The 18,084-nt window shown below is 43.6% G+C and overlaps 1 protein-coding gene across 33 annotated transcripts in view; it reads left to right on the forward strand.

Annotated features, from left to right (window-relative positions):
• DIS3L2 (DIS3 like 3'-5' exoribonuclease 2) overlaps nt 1–18,084 on the forward strand; it is a 344,867-nt gene that overhangs the window by 228,476 nt on the left and 98,307 nt on the right. For all 33 annotated transcript variants that reach the window (XR_011439882.1, XM_023642560.2, XM_023642568.2 and 30 more), the window contains one exon: nt 2,333–2,445. Coding sequence is in view for 32 of the 33 variants with exons in the window: in XM_023642560.2 (XP_023498328.1) it covers nt 2,333–2,445 (113 nt within the window). In the remaining variant the exon portion in view is untranslated. The remainder of the gene's footprint in view (nt 1–2,332; nt 2,446–18,084) is intronic.

Here is an 18,084-nt window from a genome sequence, read left to right on the forward strand (position 1 = left end):
TTGAGTTCCTCGATCATCGCAGGGCAGGTTTCACTGCTCCCGGTGACCCCACAACACAGCTGTGCGGCTCTCAGAATGAGGCAGCTGAACTTTGAGCCACACTGGTTTCTCTCAGCTTTCCAGACAGCCCTCTCCTCTGTGGGAAATAGGTCTATTATATTATCCCATAGCAGCCAGGATCTCTTAGATGGATTTAGGTTTTCTCTAACATATTAATGTTACACGACTGGGTGGAAAAACCCAATGAATGCCCTGTAGGAGGATGGTCTCTGACTGTGAGACAGATGATAAACGGGGAATCTTAAATTCTTTTCCTTCTCTGAACTCTTTATTTTAATCACCCCATGTAGACACATTTTTCCATTTTAAAAACTGAGGGGAGAATCATCCCCCAGTGAAGAAGGAATAGGAGGCCAATAAATAGTTACAAAATTTGCAGATAAAATATGTGATGCTTTAGGACTAATTATCCAGGTAACCAGAGGAGCAAGTGGGGGTATGTATGTTAGTGAACTCTTCTGAGTCAACTTGGGTATCAGTCAGGATTCTTTCAGTGAGTCAGAACCGAAAGGGAATTGATTGACTCATGAACTGCCAAGTCCACAAGTAGTCTAGTTTCAAGTTCAAATGAGGTCATTGTGAGTCCCCCTTTGTTTCTTAGACCTGTTATTTCTATTGGCATGGTTATGTGGCAAAGATGTTTCTTGCCAGCTCCAGACTTACAGTGGTCCTTACTGTCTAGGGTCGTGGCTGGGGGAGAGACCCTCTTTCCTCAAGTCCATATCAATCCCTGAAAACAGACTCAGAATAAATCTGCTTGGGTCACATGCCTATGCCTAGACCAGTGGTTATGAATAGGGATGGAGTATAGTGGAATTACATCAAGCATATATTTAAATTTAAGCAAATTCTCCTTTGTGCTTATATCATCAGTGTGCTGCTGTCTGCCCATGATGCTCTCTTGATATACTTATTTTACATGTGTGCTCTTTTTTATATTTTGGTCATTTTGTACATTTTCATATATATGTGTATAATCACATGTACTATATTTGATAGATGATTTATGGATGTTCAAGAGCAAATCTTAAGTTTATAACCTAACTAGTCCCCCAGCCCCACTTAAGGTGCAATTCTACCAGCCTGCATCATCTGACCATCTCTCTACCAGAACTGGTAGGGAAGGCAGGGCCTGGTAAAAACAGCTCCACCAGGAAGGAAAAGGGCAATTCTAAAAGGGAAAAAAGTAGGTCTTTTACCACAAGGGAAAAGACAACAGGCAAAGAAACCAATTATTGATTCATTCATTCAACAAGTATTTTTTGAATGCCGACTGTGTGTCAGGCATTCTTCTAGGCACTGGGTCTATGATAGTGAACTTTACACAGAAGGCTCTGCCATGCTGGAGCATACACTGTAGGGAGTGAGGCAGACAGTAACACATAAGCCAATGAAGATATGCTGTAGTATCCTAGTAGTGATGAGAGCTCTGAAGAGAAGACCATAGTACACATTTTCAGTTACGGATTAGGTGCTTTAAGAGTGAAGGGGAGGAAACAGAGGGCAGAGAATCTCTTCTTGTTCTGGGATTCTCTTTCGGTGGACCCTTATAAGGTAAGGAGGATTTTGATAGGCAGATCCTGTTGAGATTATCCCATGTGTAAGAAAAGCATGAGCCAAGCAAGCCTCTGAATGGGATGAGGTAAGATACACTCTGGGAATAGAAAGAGGTTTCCCATGACAGTTGCACACAGAGCATGCGGAGGATGCAGCCATAAGGCTGGTGGGTAGATTGGGATGAGACCATGCAAGGACATGAATAACACACATCACCAGATCCATGGTTGAGAAGATTACTAGCAACACTGTGGAGGGCTGGGTAAGAGAGGACAGAATAAAGGTAAGGAGCCCAGCTGTGGTGCTGAATAAAGGCTGTGGCCAGAATGGACAGGAAGGGCAGAGTTTCAGAGGTAGGATCTGCAGGATTTGGGATTAACTCACTTCTAGTGACTTGAAAGGGTTTGTTCATCATCCAAAATGAGTCTTCTTCTGCACATCTACTGATGTTTACTCAAAGACAAGAAGCCTTTAGAAATGGGAGACATCTTATAAAAATGGTTGTTTATTTAGGATAAAAATCTCAGTTGTTGGTATACAATGAGGAAAGTAACGATAGTGCCAGTCACAGGGGGTAGGTAGGGTGCCCAGCGACTGAGATTAGTGGCTTCAAGTCCTGTGGCCTCTGGGAGTGACCTGCATCCTCAGGAAGGATTCTGGGAGAGATTGCCTTGCTGTGCTTACCAGGCTCATCAACCTCCTTGTGCATTCACAGGCAACTTTGAAGTGGGAGTTCACATCGCTGACGTGAGTTACTTTGTTCCGGAGGGATCTGATTTGGATAAAGTGGCTGCTGAGAGAGCTACAAGTGTCTACTTGGTTCAGAAGGTAAAAATCAGTCTCTAGTGTCTTGGATTGAAAAATGTGCTTCTATTTAGTCTTCTTTCTGTTTTTTGTTTGTTTGTTTCTCTTTTCTTAAAAAAAGAAAAACCATGAGGAATGGCAACCTTCTCTAAACATCTTTTCTCACATCTAATAAGGTCTTAAGAAAAAAGAAAAGGTTTTCCCTGGAAAAGTGATTGTCCTCTGTTATTGTGTGTTTTCCTGTTATGCCCTTATGTGTTCAAGAGGAACCAAACTGAAGAGATGCCAAGGCAAGACACAGGTATTCCTCTCAGGCCTTCGGACTGGCCCTGCCACAGGAGTAACTCAGACAAGTAGTCAGCTTCAGAAAGAAATGAGGAAAAATAACTGCTTTCAAATTGTTGCTCCAAGCCAGTACTCAGCAAACAGCCCACGCCAGCCACAGTTTTTATAAAGTTTTATTGCAACGCAGTCACACCCGTTCATTTATATAATGTCTCTGGCGCTGTCACACTACCACAGGATGGAATGCACATTTTCTATTGGCCTTTTAAAAAAAAGTTTCGACCCCTGTTCTAGAGGGTGGGGGCTAATCTGCTCCTGACCTGCCCTTTACAGGGTAACCTAGAGTCTCAGAAATGGAAAAGCAAAGGGAGCTGAGGGGGAGCCTGGGCTTCTCCTCCTATTCCTGATCCCACTCCTGCTAAGTCAGTGCATCTCTATAGACGTCCTTTAACAAGTATTTAATGAGCACCAGTTATCTACCTGGACTGCCCTAGGCCCTGGGGACAGTGTGAATTAAAGACCATATATGAGTTATTTCCGCTCCCCTCACTGGAGCCTGTGAATTCTTCCAGGTTTCTCTCTCCTCCTTTTGACACTGTTCGTCTCCCTATTTGGCTCATCTTACTTCTTTGGCCGTGTCATGACTTGTGCTTCCTCCCTAGCTTCCTAGAATCCAGTGGTCCACTTTGGGATTACTACCTGCACTAGCTTGAACCTTCCCTCCTCCCATGCCCCAGGATGTGACTTCTGGTATTTGCTCTTTGATGCACTAAGGTGAGAGGTATATCCTCACTCCCCACCCACACATACTGTGGTATTAGGGGGCTGGAAACCTTTTACCTGGTGCCAAACCTGCTCCATTCTGGGACCTTCCAAATGTCATCACCTAGGGAAAGGATACAGTTGCCCCGTCTCCCTCCACTGCCTAATCTGGTTGGTAGCTCCCACTGCCAGCATGCCTGCGTGCCCATACAGCTAGCAGAAGGAAAAGCCAAGCTCTGAGCACTGCCCTTGCAAGAAGCATGTCCTGGTAGGCCCTTGTGGTTCAGGCTACCACCTCTCTTGACTCCTGAGGAAATTCACCCTGCTGCCTGCTCCAGATAGAAGTTTTTCTGTGCTAACCTATAGGTTTGAGAAAATCACCAGCGCAGGGATCCTGGAGAGGCCCTGGAAAGACAGTGTTCTGAGCCCCTGACCTTTAGGAACCTACAGATCTTGGCATAAGCATTGAGAACATTTGCAGGACAGCATTCTCCTTCTCCTAGTTATCACTGACATGTCTTCCCTACCATTCCTTCAAAACTAGGGCTTGAGAAACCCATGCTCCTGGCTACCTGAACCCTCACTTCCTGCTGTTCCCTAGAATGGGTTGGCCCTTTTGTGGACATGCTGTCTAAACCCTGGCAGGGCAGACCACTAGGGGTCCATGTGCTGCTCACCTGAAGATGCTCCAACCCTAAGGTCCCAGGAACCCGACCCCATGTTCTTACCATGATAGGGCCTTGGCCACAGGGAAGGATGAATGTCATCTGGCAATGCTAAAGGTGGTGGTGGATCTTTTTAAAAGCCAGTGTTCTCCTGGGTTCTGTTTTTCTCCTAGCCAGAGATCTGAAAACTGTCATTGACTACTTCATGTCACTTCTGCTGGATGACCTTGTGGCACCACCACTATACCCACCACCTCCCCATCACACCATTACCCAAAATATATCATCTGTCAGGAGTGTATTCAGACACAGAGACAGAGGGACTGTGCCCACATTCCAAATGCATAATTGGCCTGGGGCCAAAAGCTTATAAGTCCACCCAGCTATTAGAGTATACTTTCTTTTCAAGTTTGAAACCAAGGCTGTCAACAAATAGAAACATTAACTTGTGTCAGGAGCTTCTTAGACTCTCCCTCTTTCCTTTGGAGCCACTTCTGCCAGGACTGCTACAACTTCAATATAGCTATCATCTAAGGTTCCTACAGACCTAAGGTCTTCCATAGCTGTGCTCTGATGCACAGGATTAGGACACCTCATCTATACCTGGCAGCATATGTGATATGTGGATGATAGACTTCCAGATATACCTCTGCCAGGTCCAATAAACCGTAATGTTATTTGGCCTTTAAGTGCCTCAGCCATCTGCTACTTTAATGAAAGCACAGAACTCTGAACAGAAAGGTCGTCACACAATGGAATCATCATTCGTTTCCCCAACTCAACCTTGTACAGACCCAATACTCCCCCACCTTACACACATGGTCCTGGATCACTTATAACAGCACTCTTCATGGCAGCCTCAAGAAGGGTATGTTCTAGAATCCCTGGACTCCACTTCTAGCAAAGTGCCTACATGATGCCCACAAAGGTATTGGCAGTTCTGGAAAAGAAGTCCTCCAGGACAATCCAAAAGTTCCTAGGACTTCTGGTATTTTCCAAGTATTACTGAGAGTTCCTCTCGTATTTCCAACGTGTCTATCCCAGTAACTAACCTCTCCAAAGGGAATAGATGAAAATTAACTCAAAATGGGCCATAGACCTAAATGTCAAATGCAAAACTATAAAACTCCTAGAAGATAACATTGGAGAAAATCTAGATGCCCTTGGTTTGGCAATGACTTTTTAGATACTATACCAAATGCATGATCTGTGAAAGAAAGAACTGATAAGCTGCACTTAATTAAAATTAAAAATTTCTGCTCTGCAAAAGACACTGTCAAGAGACTGAAAAGACAAGCCATAGACTGGGAGAAAGTCTTTGCAAAAGACATATCTGATAAAGGACTGTTAGACAAAATATACAAGGAACTCTTAAAACTCAACAATGAGAAAATGAACAACCCAGTTAAGAATGGGCCAAAGATCTTAACAGACACTTCACCGAAGAAAGATATACAGATGGCAAATAAGCATATGAAAAAATGCTCCACATCATGTCCTTAGGGAAGTGTAAATTAAAATAACAATGTGATACCACACCACCCCTCTTAGAATGGCCAAAATCCCAAACTCTGACAACATTGACTGCCGGTGAGATTGTGGAGCAACAGGGACCTTTCCTGAATTGCTGGTGAGAATGCAAAATGGTTACAGCCACTTTGGAAAATAGTTTGGCAGTTTCTCCTAAAACTAAACATATTTTACCATATGATTCAACAATCACATTCCTTGGTATTTACACAAAGGAGTTGAAAATTTACGTCCACACAAAAATCTGCACACAAATGTTGATAGCAGCTTTATTCTTATTTGCCAAAATTTGGAAGCAACCAGGATGTCCTTCAGTAGATGAATGGGTAAACTGGTACATCCAAACAATGGAATATTATTTGGCATTAAAAAGAAATGAACTATCAAGCTGTGAAAAGACATGGAGGAACCTTCAGTGCATATCACTAAGTGAAAGAAGCCAATCTTCAAAGGCTACATACTGTATGATTCCAACTATATGACATTCTAGAAAAGGCAAAACTCTGGAGACAGCAAAAGGACCAGTGGTTGCCAGGGGTTAGCGGAAAGGGAGGAATGAATAGGTGGAGCATAGAGGATTTTTAGGGAGTGAAACTACTCTGTCATTGTGCATTTGTCCAAATCCACAGAATGGACAACACCAAGAGTGAAGCCTAATGTACACTGTGGGCTTTGGGTGATAATGAACTATCAGTGCAGTTTCATCAGTCATGACAAATGTGCCACTCTAGTGGGGATGTTGAAATGTGAGAGAGGCTCTGCATGTGCGGGGCAGGGGATAAATGGGAAATCTCTGTGCCTTCAGCTCAGTTTTGCTGTGAACCTAAAACTGCTCTAAAAAATAAAATCTATTAAAAAAAATGTTTCAGGGGCAGGGAGAGGAAGAGACTATTCTAAGCCTTGAATACAGCCATGTCATTTAGGGGCTGGAGAGCCTGTTGCCTTTGGCCCAAATTTGGCTCCCCTCATACAGCTCAGCCAACAGCTGACAGTCATGTCTTCAACCCCATGGTGGAGGGTGCCGTGTGACATCCTCTACTCCCACTCCAGAGGGTGCTAGCACGGATGCGCATTGTCCCAAATGGGAGCCAGAGCTGTCATCTCTCAATCCATGGAGGCCCTCCCTAGGGAAGCCTAGCACTCTTCTCGCCTGCCCCATAACAGTACTCTCTGGGTTACTGCAACCGAGAACATTTAAACAAAACCCTGGGACTCTACCTGCTATGGGGGAATTGAATGTCTGGTTTCTTCACGGGTTCAGCTTTGCCTGCTGTTTATGCAGGGTGATCAGAAGCACCATGTAGGTGTTTTCTGCCATCTTAGAAATGAGAGTAACTGCCAGGGAGAGCAATGGAGTCGATTAGAGCTGTAAAATTCTGAGTCAGAAGCTGCATGATCATCTAAACCCAGTTATAATTAACAGTGTGTCATGAGCAATAGGTGACCAGTCTGCGCTGAGGTACCTAAAAGATCCAGAACCTTCAGGGACCACTCAGTGAGAATGGCTAGCTGTGTCCTCATCTGAGCAGAGGATGTTCCGCTCCAAAGGCTTTGCTTGTGTCAGAGCAACACTGTTGCTATCTGGCCTCTCTGGCCTCTTCAAACCTAAATTTAGTGTTTAAGAACTTCTGTTTGACCCTCATCCCTCGCAATGTCTATGACACCTGTGCTCAAGCAATGGGCAGATAAAGGACATGAGGGAATGCAGCACAAATTTATGTCCTACAAATATTGCTAACACCAGCACATGAGGCTTCCTCCCTGACCTCCTGTCCCATGGCCATGAAACCAGGGCCATCACCATTCCATTGTTCTCTATGTGAACGGATCCCCTGGAGCACAGCTCTGCAGTGCTGGCCTTCAGTTTGTGTTTGTATTTTTGGAGGGTCTGTTCGACATTTTTCAAGTTCATATCCACATGACCTTCCCAACCAGACAAGACCAATAACCTGGGACCAGAAGAATTATTGTTGGTGTTACACCCCTTCCTACTGACAACATTCCTTGTCCACAGTTTTCTTCACTCCTTTCTTTAATATCCCCATTCATAGTAATTGTAACTTCAATTTCTGAGCTCCCCCAGCCATGGGGTAGCTAGCTAATACATAAAGAGCCATGAGTTATCTAGGAGGATGCTGCATTTTCTGGCAGGCCACAGGTAGGAATGAGGAATATACCAGTCAAGCCTGGATCTCACAAGTCATTCATATAGAAGATGCTGTTTGACTCTCCTCCAAGTACGTACACACCATCTGTTGGTACTAATACCCTGGACCTTTGGAAGCGCCAAAGGTCATTGAATCCATGGCCTCCAACTTCACCTCCCCCTCTGTGGGTGCCTGCCAACTTCGTCTGCACCGCTATACTGTATCTAGCTTACTACCATTTACTTGGACCACCTGAGATAGGGAGCCCAAGTGTCTTCTAGCTTGTGACATCTGGAATTGCCACAGCAAATTGGCATTTGCTTTACTAGGAAAGGCAAATTGGTACAACCACTTTGGAAAACTGTTTGACAGTGTTATGGCCTGAATGTTTGTGTCTCCTGAAAATTTGTGTGTTGAAATCCTAATCCCCAATGTGATAGAGGTGGGGCCATTGGAAGATGATTAGGTTATGAAAGGTAGAGCCCCCATGAATGGGATTAGTACCCTTATAAAAGAGACCCCAGAGAGTACTCTCACCACCATGTGAGGGCACAGCAGGAAGATGCCCTCTATGAACCAGGAAATGCTAGACACTGAATCTGCCATCACCTTCATCTTGGATTTCCCAGCCTCCAGAACAGTGAGAAATAATTGTGTGTTGTTTAAGCCACTCAGGCTGCGGTATTTTTGTTAGAGTAACCCAGACGGACTAAGTATCTTTCAAAGTTGAATGTGTACATACCTTGTGGTCCAGCAGTTCTGCTTCTAGGTATATACCCGGCATAAATGGATAGATATATTACAAAAAGAATGTGTAAGAATGCTCGTTGCAGCACTATTCAAAGTAGCCAAAACACTAGAAACTACACAGTACCCATCACCTGTAGCATAAATGAGTAAATTGTGATATATTCACATAGTGGAAGCTATACACCGATGAGAATGAAGAACTGACCACTCCACACTCAAACTTAATGATGAAAGAAGCCAGACACAGGACTCTACACTGTATGAGTCCACTTAAATAAAGTTGAAAAACAGGCAAAACTAATAGAAGTTAGGATAGTAGTCACCCTTGGGTGAAAAGGGCCCAAGTGGTGGAGGGACTTCTGATGGTTTTCCATCTGGGCACTGATAACAGTGTTCAGTTCATGAAAACGCATACAACTTTTCCTTTATGACTTGTGCACTTGTTTTTGCGTGTGTGTATGTGTGTGTGTGTGTATCTATATATATATAAAATAATTTTTTTTAATTTTGAAGCTTTTTGAGGGGTGACTTCCACTCCACTCTGGCTTATTTTAGTATGTATATCCAGCCTACTCAGGCAAGGGAACCACATCAAAATCCAGGAACCTCACTCATAGCTTGGCCCTCCTGAGAACACCGCTCTGATATTTGTACACTGATGATACTCACTGTAACCTCAGGTTGGAAACATGCCATCCACACCTCTAGCCTGAAAATGCAGTTGGCCAAACCCAGCCTTTGCCTGGCGCAGGGCCTCTTAGGGAAAGAAGATGAGATTCCAAAATCCCTTTTATCTACAAAAACTATAATGTTATGATGGAAAGAGAACAGGAGTAGCAATCTCTTCAACTTTAAAGACCACATGAAGTGAAATATTCTTATAGAAGAGTTTAACTCTGCTCTTCAGATTTGAGTATTTAAGAATTTTTTTTTTTAAAGATTTTATTTTTTCCTTTTTCTCCCCAAAGCCCCCCAGTACATAGTTGTATATTCTTTGTTGTGGGTCCTTCTAGTTGTGGCATGTGGGACGCTGCCCCAGCGTGGCTCAATGAGCAGTGCCATGTCCGCGCCCAGGACTCGAACCAACGAAACACTGGGCCGCCTGCAGCGGAGCGCGAACTCAACCACTCGGCCACGGGGCCAGCCCCTGAGTATTTAAGAATTTTAGACACAATTAGAGATTCTTCTTCTAAGCAGGTGGCTTTCTCTTATCTAGCTGCTGCATTCTCCTTTTATAACCAGGAATTATGTTTCCATGTATAACCAGAAAATGAAAAAATAAAATTGGATTAAATAACTAAGCATGTTTCCTTTTCTGTTCTCGTTACTTTGGGGTTTCATGATTGTCACAGTTCTAGAATTTTTATTTGGGACTACAGAGTTGGGGGTCTGCTCCTAAGCTCTGAAAATGGGGAGGTGGGTGGAGGAAGGGCCCTTGTGCTCTGAGTGGCTGCGGGCTTCTGCTGCCTGGTGCTGCCCCCAACTTGGCAGGAGCAAGTGGCGCCGGCCCACAACCTTGGACAGCAGCAGCTGTGCATTCTGATTCCTTTGAACCACTGCTGTGACCTTTCTTCCTACTCATTTTTGTTTCTTAAACGACCGTGTCCAGGAACTTTTCTGCTGTTTTCACTTTACTTTGCCTATAAAGGTCTTCTTAAAAGCTGGACGCGCTGCTTTCCTCCTGCTCCAGATTCTCTGCTTTCTCATTTGGCAGAATCATTTCTCCTAACTTCATCAGGTCGGGGAAGGAGTGTGTGTGTTGGGGGATGGGGGTGGGGTTGCCGGCTGATTTCCTATCTATAGGGAATGTGGCACTGATTTCTTTTCATTCAGTGCTACTGAGCTGTAAGTAACTGGTGTCAGAATCACAATCTAAGCTTGATCTGGAGAATTATCCCATAGATTAGGACAGTAACAATGAAACAGATCTTGGGTCCAAATACCATCTTACTGTCCAGTGTCATCTTACTGTCTTTTAAATGAAATTCTTTTTGTTGGGATTTTACTCACGGTAATATTTGTTTACTCTTGTTAACAATAGGGTATACTCAAGAGGAAAGATAAATTTAAATATTGCTCTTTAAAATCTCATGAAAAAATGCTCTTTCTTTTTGATAAAAGGTAGATATCTGTTAATAGAGGACAGCTGTCTACCTGAACTTAGGCTTGTCCTTCTCAGAAGGCCCTGACATCTACCTAGTTAATGTCTCCCAACTGTCTTCTCTGAGAGGGAAATACAATATAATTGTAAAATTTAATTTTTTAAAATAAGTGAATTAAGTTTTAAAAGTAAAAGAAAACCTAGACAGTTGAAACCTAAACCTAAATTTTCTGCCTATTGGCCCAAGTACTCGTGTTATTTTAGGTGTGAAACAGCTCAAATGAAAGTTCACCCATAAATCTCTACGATATTTTATTGGTATTGCTTTATAATAGAGATCAAAGATTGGGATTGGAAGCCTGTCTTAATGTGGAGTCCAAAGAGTTTTAAGATGTTCCTTTCTGACCCCAGCAGGTTGTCAGTGTTGATGTTTTGTTAATGTCAAACTGTGTAGCAAAGAGTTGATCAAATTTGGAATTCATGGAAGTGTTGATATGAAAAAGAAAACTCTTTAAACAGAGATGTTGGCTGGAAAATGAATTATCTCTTTCCTTTAAGTTGCTTCAGTGTGTGAGTGGGGAGCTAGCTGAGTGTACCTTACTGTTAAAACTCAAAATCCTCAGAGAAAAGGAGAAAACCTCACCAAGTTCTCAGGCTCAGACAGCCAATGGGCACTAAGGGTTTGAGGGAGGTTTGGGAGGCAGCAAAGGCCTGGGCACCTGAGGGCCATCCTGGTACTAGAGGACCGACCATGGGTTGTTGACATCTGGCCCCCTCGAGCTATTGTAGTGCCCCTGTCACTGCTAGTTCTCCTGTTCCTCCTTGCCTAGATGATGGATTCTTCCCCTCTGTGGCCCTTTCTGTTGGTCACAGGGCTGTCCTGGCTAACCCGTTGCTGAACTTGGCCAGCCTGCCCACTGTGGCTTTAGCAGATGTTTCTGCTCTCTGAGGCTAATATAAGATTTTATGGTCTTGTTGGTACCCCCATCCAGCTGCCTTGGGCAGTGGTGTATTTACCTAAATGATCAATTTCTCTCAACTCTCCCAAGTGCTAGTCCAGAATGCTTAGAAAGTTGGTGTCCCGTCATCAGTGTCCCTTTTTTCCATGACCAACTTTTAAGGTCTGACCTGACCCAACTTTGATCCTGGCCCTGAAACGTGCTTAAGAGGACTTAGGACTCTATGCTTTTCTGCTACCTAAAGTGCTATCAGTCTTCATCCAGTTAGCATTTATTGAGTACCAGCTGTGTGCCAGGTGCCAGATATATAAAGATGAGAGAGATGCTGATCTTGCCCTGGGGAAGTCAGAGGAGGTGGGCATATAACAAACAGTTACAATACACTGGGCTCCCTGCGGTAACAAAAGTGCTCCCAAGGTGAGCAAGTATTACAGAGGGGAGAGAAGTTGTATCTGCCTGTGTTGGTGGTAGGAGAGGAGCTTCTACAAGAGCCAAGAAGGCTTCACAAAGCAATTGGTTTTTGAGACGTGTTTCACATTTTGAGTAGAAAATTTCTAGGTAGGCAAAAGTGGGTGGGGAGGACATTCCAGACAGAAGCTAGGAAAAGCATGGAACATTCAAGGAACAGTATGTAGTTTGGAATTGCTGGGGCATAAGTTGCAGGGGGCGCCAAGAGATGAAGATAGAAAGAGAGGCCTGGAGTGGTAGGCTAAAGAACTTGCACTTCATCGTGAGGGGAGGTAGAGAAGTGACATGGTCTCCTTTGACTAAGATAGAAAATCACCTTAGCAACCGTGTGGTTGAAGAATAGTGAGGCTAGAGGCAGCGAAATTGTTATCAGTACCAGAGCCCTTGCCCTCAGTCATGGCCCCTTGAGGGTTTGAGTAACCACCCAAAACAGATGGGAATCTCTGCTCACAGAATCTTAAGAGAGTTTACCAATGTGGAGGTGTCCAACTGGACCCCAGGAGAAATAGAACAATAGATGTCTTCAGCCTGGTACCGAAATGGAGATCCTGAACTAGGAGCATTTCACATTCACCCCCAAATTGCATCCCCTCTCAATCTAGCAATCCATATCACACAATGCAGAGTGAAGCTAGGCAAATGGGAGAAGTTAGCTTCCCACTGTTATCTTTGCTACCTCCTGGGAAATAAGCTTTGGAGGCCCTCTACCAGCTTCTCCTTGAGAGCTCTTGGTCACTGAACACAGAGGATCCAGGCTTTACTGAAGACCTCTTGGCCCCAGTGAAGGTGTTTGGGCCCTCCCTCATTAGCAGGACAAGCAAAAATCAAATTACCGAATTTAGCCTGTCGACTACTGGGGAAGGTTAAAGGCACTGTGTCCTAATGTAAATGAGATTACAGATTATCCTTGGGTTGAACTTAGCAAGAAGATGCGGAAGTCTAGAGAAGAATAAGGAATTCTTATCCAGAATAATTTCCACTCCTGAATTCCACTACTGGTTTAGGAGACTATTAGAATATATCCCAAGAGACACAAAGGTGAACAGTGGAAGATGGAGAAGAAAAGACTCATTCGAGAGAGATCTGGAATGTAAAACCTATGGGACTCAGGAACAGATTGGATGTAGCAGGGAGAAGAGGGCAGAGAAGTCACGAGGTAACACCCACGTGTGTTCTGTGGGAGAGGAGTATGTGTGTGTGTGTGTGTGTGTGTGTGTGGTTTTTTTGTTGATTGCTTATTTAACTGGGGGTAGGGTGCTGCTGTTAAGAGAAATAGGAAATACAGACAGAGGAGCAGGTGCAGGGAGGAAAATGCTGAACTTTGTGTTCTGCATGCACACTTTGAAGTATGCATGGGAAGTTCTAATCCATGTGTCCGGAGGGTGCCGTAATAGAGGGATCTGGAGTTACAAGGAGGTGCAGGACTAGAAATGCAGGTATGGATGGGATTTGCGTGACAGTGGTAGTGCAAACCCAGGAGTGAAGGAGATCCTTGGGGAAAACGTACAGTGAGAAGAAAGGAAAGCGAAGCGCAGAGGGTGAAGAGCCCAACACTTAAGCCGGCTGAGGAAAGGAGTCCAGCAAGGACCGATACAGAGGAGAGTCTCAGACTGCCCACTAGTTCTGTGTTTCAAAAAATGCGTGCACCTGTAATATGTAACATTTTACCTGATGTATAGTCACTTAGGTGTGCACGGAAAGAAGACAGAGGTTCTATACCAACATGTTAACATTGTTCATTCTAAGGCATGAGGCCTCAAAATTTTTACATTCTCGTGTTTTGGTTTGTTATCACCTAAAATTTCTACAGTAAACATATAGTTTTTGTAATTTAAAAATATCATATTGGGTTAAGAAGTGAAAGGAAAGTGAGAATGAAGATAGGAAGCGGAAACTATTTTGAGAACCTTAAATGAGAATGAAAGGGAGGGCCCAGAGGGAGGGGGAGTCTAGATTGGGCAGGAGAGTGTTGTTTATTGTTCTTAAGAGTTGGAGATCGACCTTTATTTAAGGTCTATGAGGAAAACAGACACAAACAGAACAGATAGCTAGTTGAAAAGCGTTTGGGCAGGGAGGGGGTGGCTCAGAAGTACAGACAGAGGCCAGGCTCCGACAGGGAGGGCACTTGGGAGATATCAGGCGACTGAGCTGCACCTGGAAGTTAGGCTGAAGGAAGGGACTGGAAGTATGCTTGGGAGGGCTTGAGTCTGAGGTTCTCAGTTTTCTCTGTGAAAAAGAATTGAGGTTTTCTGCTGAGAACAGGGGAGAAGGCAGTTGGGTCGGAGGTTTGAGGAGAGTATTAAAGTTTTGGAATAGAGTCTGAGGGCATGGAGGAAGGAGCTAACCAAAGACAACTGAAAGGATGGGCAAGCCTCCACTGAGGTAAGAGCTGAGACTGTAGAGATAAATCTCCACATAGTCTGGTGACTTTCTCCATCACCGCTCAGCTAGGAGTTGCAAAAGCAAGAAAAGAAGATTTTAAGATTGATTGCAGTGTCTGTAGAGTTGAGACAGTGAAAATGAGGGAGTTGGAGAACTTTGAAGGAATTAATCCATGTGGCCCACACTGAGTAGGGAAGCTAATGAGGGCAAGGCAGGACACAACTGCGGAAGCTATCCAGGAGTCAGGGTGCATAAGGGTTTGTACCGTGCTAGTGACGGCCAGCAGTTTCTCAACTCCTGTAGAGACCGTTCTTCTCTTTTCCAGTTATACACCGTGTTCTGCCCTTATCACCCCTGCCTTGAGTCTCCCCAGGTGCCATGGCAGATCTGACATAGCCAGTGAATGTGTGTGGACCACTATGCTGTTGACCAGGCGGGTCTCCTCTGAAATAACAGGACTGGTATTTGAGGAAGCAGCTTATCGAGAGTGGCTGCCTATCTCTCCAGCTGCCTCCCATGGGGATCCTTCTGTGCTATGGACTTGACACATGTGCTAGGTGTCATGGAGCACATTCCCAGTGGCCCCTGTAGAAATCAGGCCCGATTTCTGAGAGACCATGATGTGCCAAACCACAGATGTGATTATAACATCTTCATTCCTTTGCCTTTGAAAGACAGAGAAATACCATCTGCTATTTACAAAACTTTGTGGACATACAGACTGTTTTCTCTGAATCCCCTCTGAATTCTGCCCCAAGATCTGGTGAGAGTTTATTAAAAGGAATACCCTTTAAAAATTAAAGTTAATTATATTACCCCAAAAGTATTAATGTTTAGGTTCTTCACAAGCACTTAGGTTCTTTGGCATCTGGCCATTGCAGTGTTAATATTAAAATGTTATCTTCTATATAAGATACAAGATACTAAGGAATGTTTATACCCTGAGCCAGCCACTGAGTGTGCCAATAGTTTTTAGGAGAGAGTAGCCAAAACTGTTTATCTTATACTTAAAATGCTAGCTGCCTATGAAATTCTTATGTAAAGATGTTTACATAGAAATTTATCATGTATTTCATAGAATGTTTTAGGTGATGCAATAAACAGTAAACATAGAAAAAATAGGTGATTCATTTAGGGGGCAAAAGTCAGTCATTCATTTGCAAACTCAAAGTGTCTCCTCTGTGTCCAGTGCTGGATGGAGAGACAGGAACAAGAGCTGGTCCTCATTCCTGCAGATTCCATGGTCTAGCAGAGGGGATAGGCACATAAAGAGGCAATTAGGATGAGTGTGTTAAGAGCTGTAGAAATGTCGTGAAAGAGCAGGGAGGATGGAGTAAGTGATTGTTTAGGACTACCTCAAATCCTTTTTGAAAGAACGGGTGGGTGGGAGGGAGAAGTATACAAAACACAATACGGACTTCCCCGGGGGAATCTGGAAAAGCCTTTTAGAGATGATGGTGAGCTGAATCTTAAAGGATGTGCAAAAGTTGGCCAGATGCAAAACGTCCAGAAAGGTGTTCCAGAAAGAGGGAACAACATGTGCAAGAGCTGGAGTGGCAAGCAGGCCTGGCAGGGCAAAGGTGTGCAGTGAGCAGGTCCACGTGGCTTGGTTACGGTGTGGAAGGAAAGTGCCAGGGCAAAGGCTGACGGGGAAGGCTGAGCCAGGTGACCAAAGGACGTGGTAGACCGTGGGGTGGCCAGTGAGCTGACTTTTCTTGAGCGTCTTCAAATCGTTTTACTAATGAGAAAACAGAGACTCAGAGAATCATACTAGCTTGCCCAAATAGTACAGGGAGTGGTGGGCCCAGGATTAGACCCCAAGTCTGTCTGGCTTCAAAGCCTTTGCTCTTTTTCCTGCATTGTGCTGCTGATGAGCCTGGACTTCACTCTATTGTTTAATGGCCTTTAGGCATTTTTTTTAGTGGTAAAGGCATTTTTGCAAATAAAATCTTAACCTTAAATTCCAATATATAAAAACAGATCAAGTTGTATTTCATTAGCATAAATAAGCTCTTTTATTTGTGGATAATTTTAGATTTACAGAAAAGTTGCAAAGACAGTACAGAGAGGTCCCATATACCACACCAATTCCCCCGTTGTTAACATCTTACATCACTGTGGTACATTTGTCATGACTAAGAAGCTGACAGTGAAACATTACTATTAACTAAAATCCATACTTTATTTGGATTTTGCCAGTTTTTGCACTCCTGTCTTTCTGTTCTAGGGTCCAGTCCAGGGTACCACATTGTATTTAGTTACAATGACTTTCTTTTGACAAACACGGAAACGTGAAGTCAAGAATTATGTTACATTCTCAGATACTCTGCTTTGTGATTCAAAATAAGATATGCCTTGAACACTTAGAAGAAATGCTATCTGTAGAAAAGATATTAAGCCCTTGACTACAAGCATGCAGGGTGAGCAGCCTGCTACCAAAGTACTGTGGGTATGATTATCTGATAATGCAGCCCAGAGAAGAATCCAAGAATGCACTCCCAATAAACTCCATTTAGTCTGTCTTACTCAGCTTGGGCTGTCATACAATATACTATAGACTGGGGTCTTAAACAACAGACATTTATTTTCTCACAGTTCTGCAGGCTGGAAGTCCCAGATGGAGGTGCTGGCCAGTTCGGTTCCTAGCTGAGGACTCTCTTCCTGGCTTGTAGACAGCTGTGTCCTCACATGACCTTTTTTCTGTGTGTGTGCAGGGCAGGGAGGGGGAGTTACCTCTCTTTCTATCAGATCAGAGCCCCACTCTATGACCTCATTTAACCTTAATTACCTCCTAAAGACCCCACTTCCAAATACAATCACATTGAGGGTTAGGGCTTCAACATGGGAATTGGTGGGGGACGCAGTTCAGTCCATAGCATAGTCCAAAGGCTGAAATTACATGAAGTCTTTACAATTCAATCATGAGACAGTATGGTATTGAAATTTTCCCCATTTTGTACAATGTGTTTATGCCGGTAAAAATGTTTTGTTTTGTAAAACACTTGATACATGCAAGAAAATGTTAAATATTTAGATCACGTTTTAATATTCGTTAAATAAGTTAACAGTGAAAATACAGTGTCATCTGAACAGATGGTGCAAAAGCAATGGCAAGAAAGAAATTTCAGAAGTGATTGTCTCATAAAAGCTGTTATCAGAAGTTTTCAGGTGGTCATTAGGTTTCATATTGGTGTTAAAAAGACAAGGCATCCTTCAGAACCCTGCCAGGTAATGCTGTTCAGTTACTTTATTTGTTATTGGTGTGGGCCATGAGTTCTAGAATTTACTTTTCCATACCAAAGCTTATTTACTGTGCTGATGGTTCACACAGAATTGGAAACCACTGGGGTTTGTTTTGCTTCTGCTGATAGAGAAGCTTAACTAGTTAACTTTCCCTCAACTGGAACATAGTTGCCCCTCGTGTGTTTTACTTCTCAACTACTTAACACAGGGTTACAGTGTTACCCATGCTTAACACTGCAGATGGAGTAGGTCCACAGTAAGTGTATTGAATAAGTGGCTGTTAGTGCTGCGTTTTTCACCTGGGTGGTGGAGTGAATGATACTGCCGTTAATCAAGAAAAATGTGAGAGAAAGAGTAGATTTAAAGGAGGG

This window comes from Equus caballus, chromosome 6, assembly GCF_041296265.1.
Source record: "Equus caballus isolate H_3958 breed thoroughbred chromosome 6, TB-T2T, whole genome shotgun sequence".
NCBI lineage: Eukaryota > Metazoa > Chordata > Mammalia > Perissodactyla > Equidae > Equus > Equus caballus.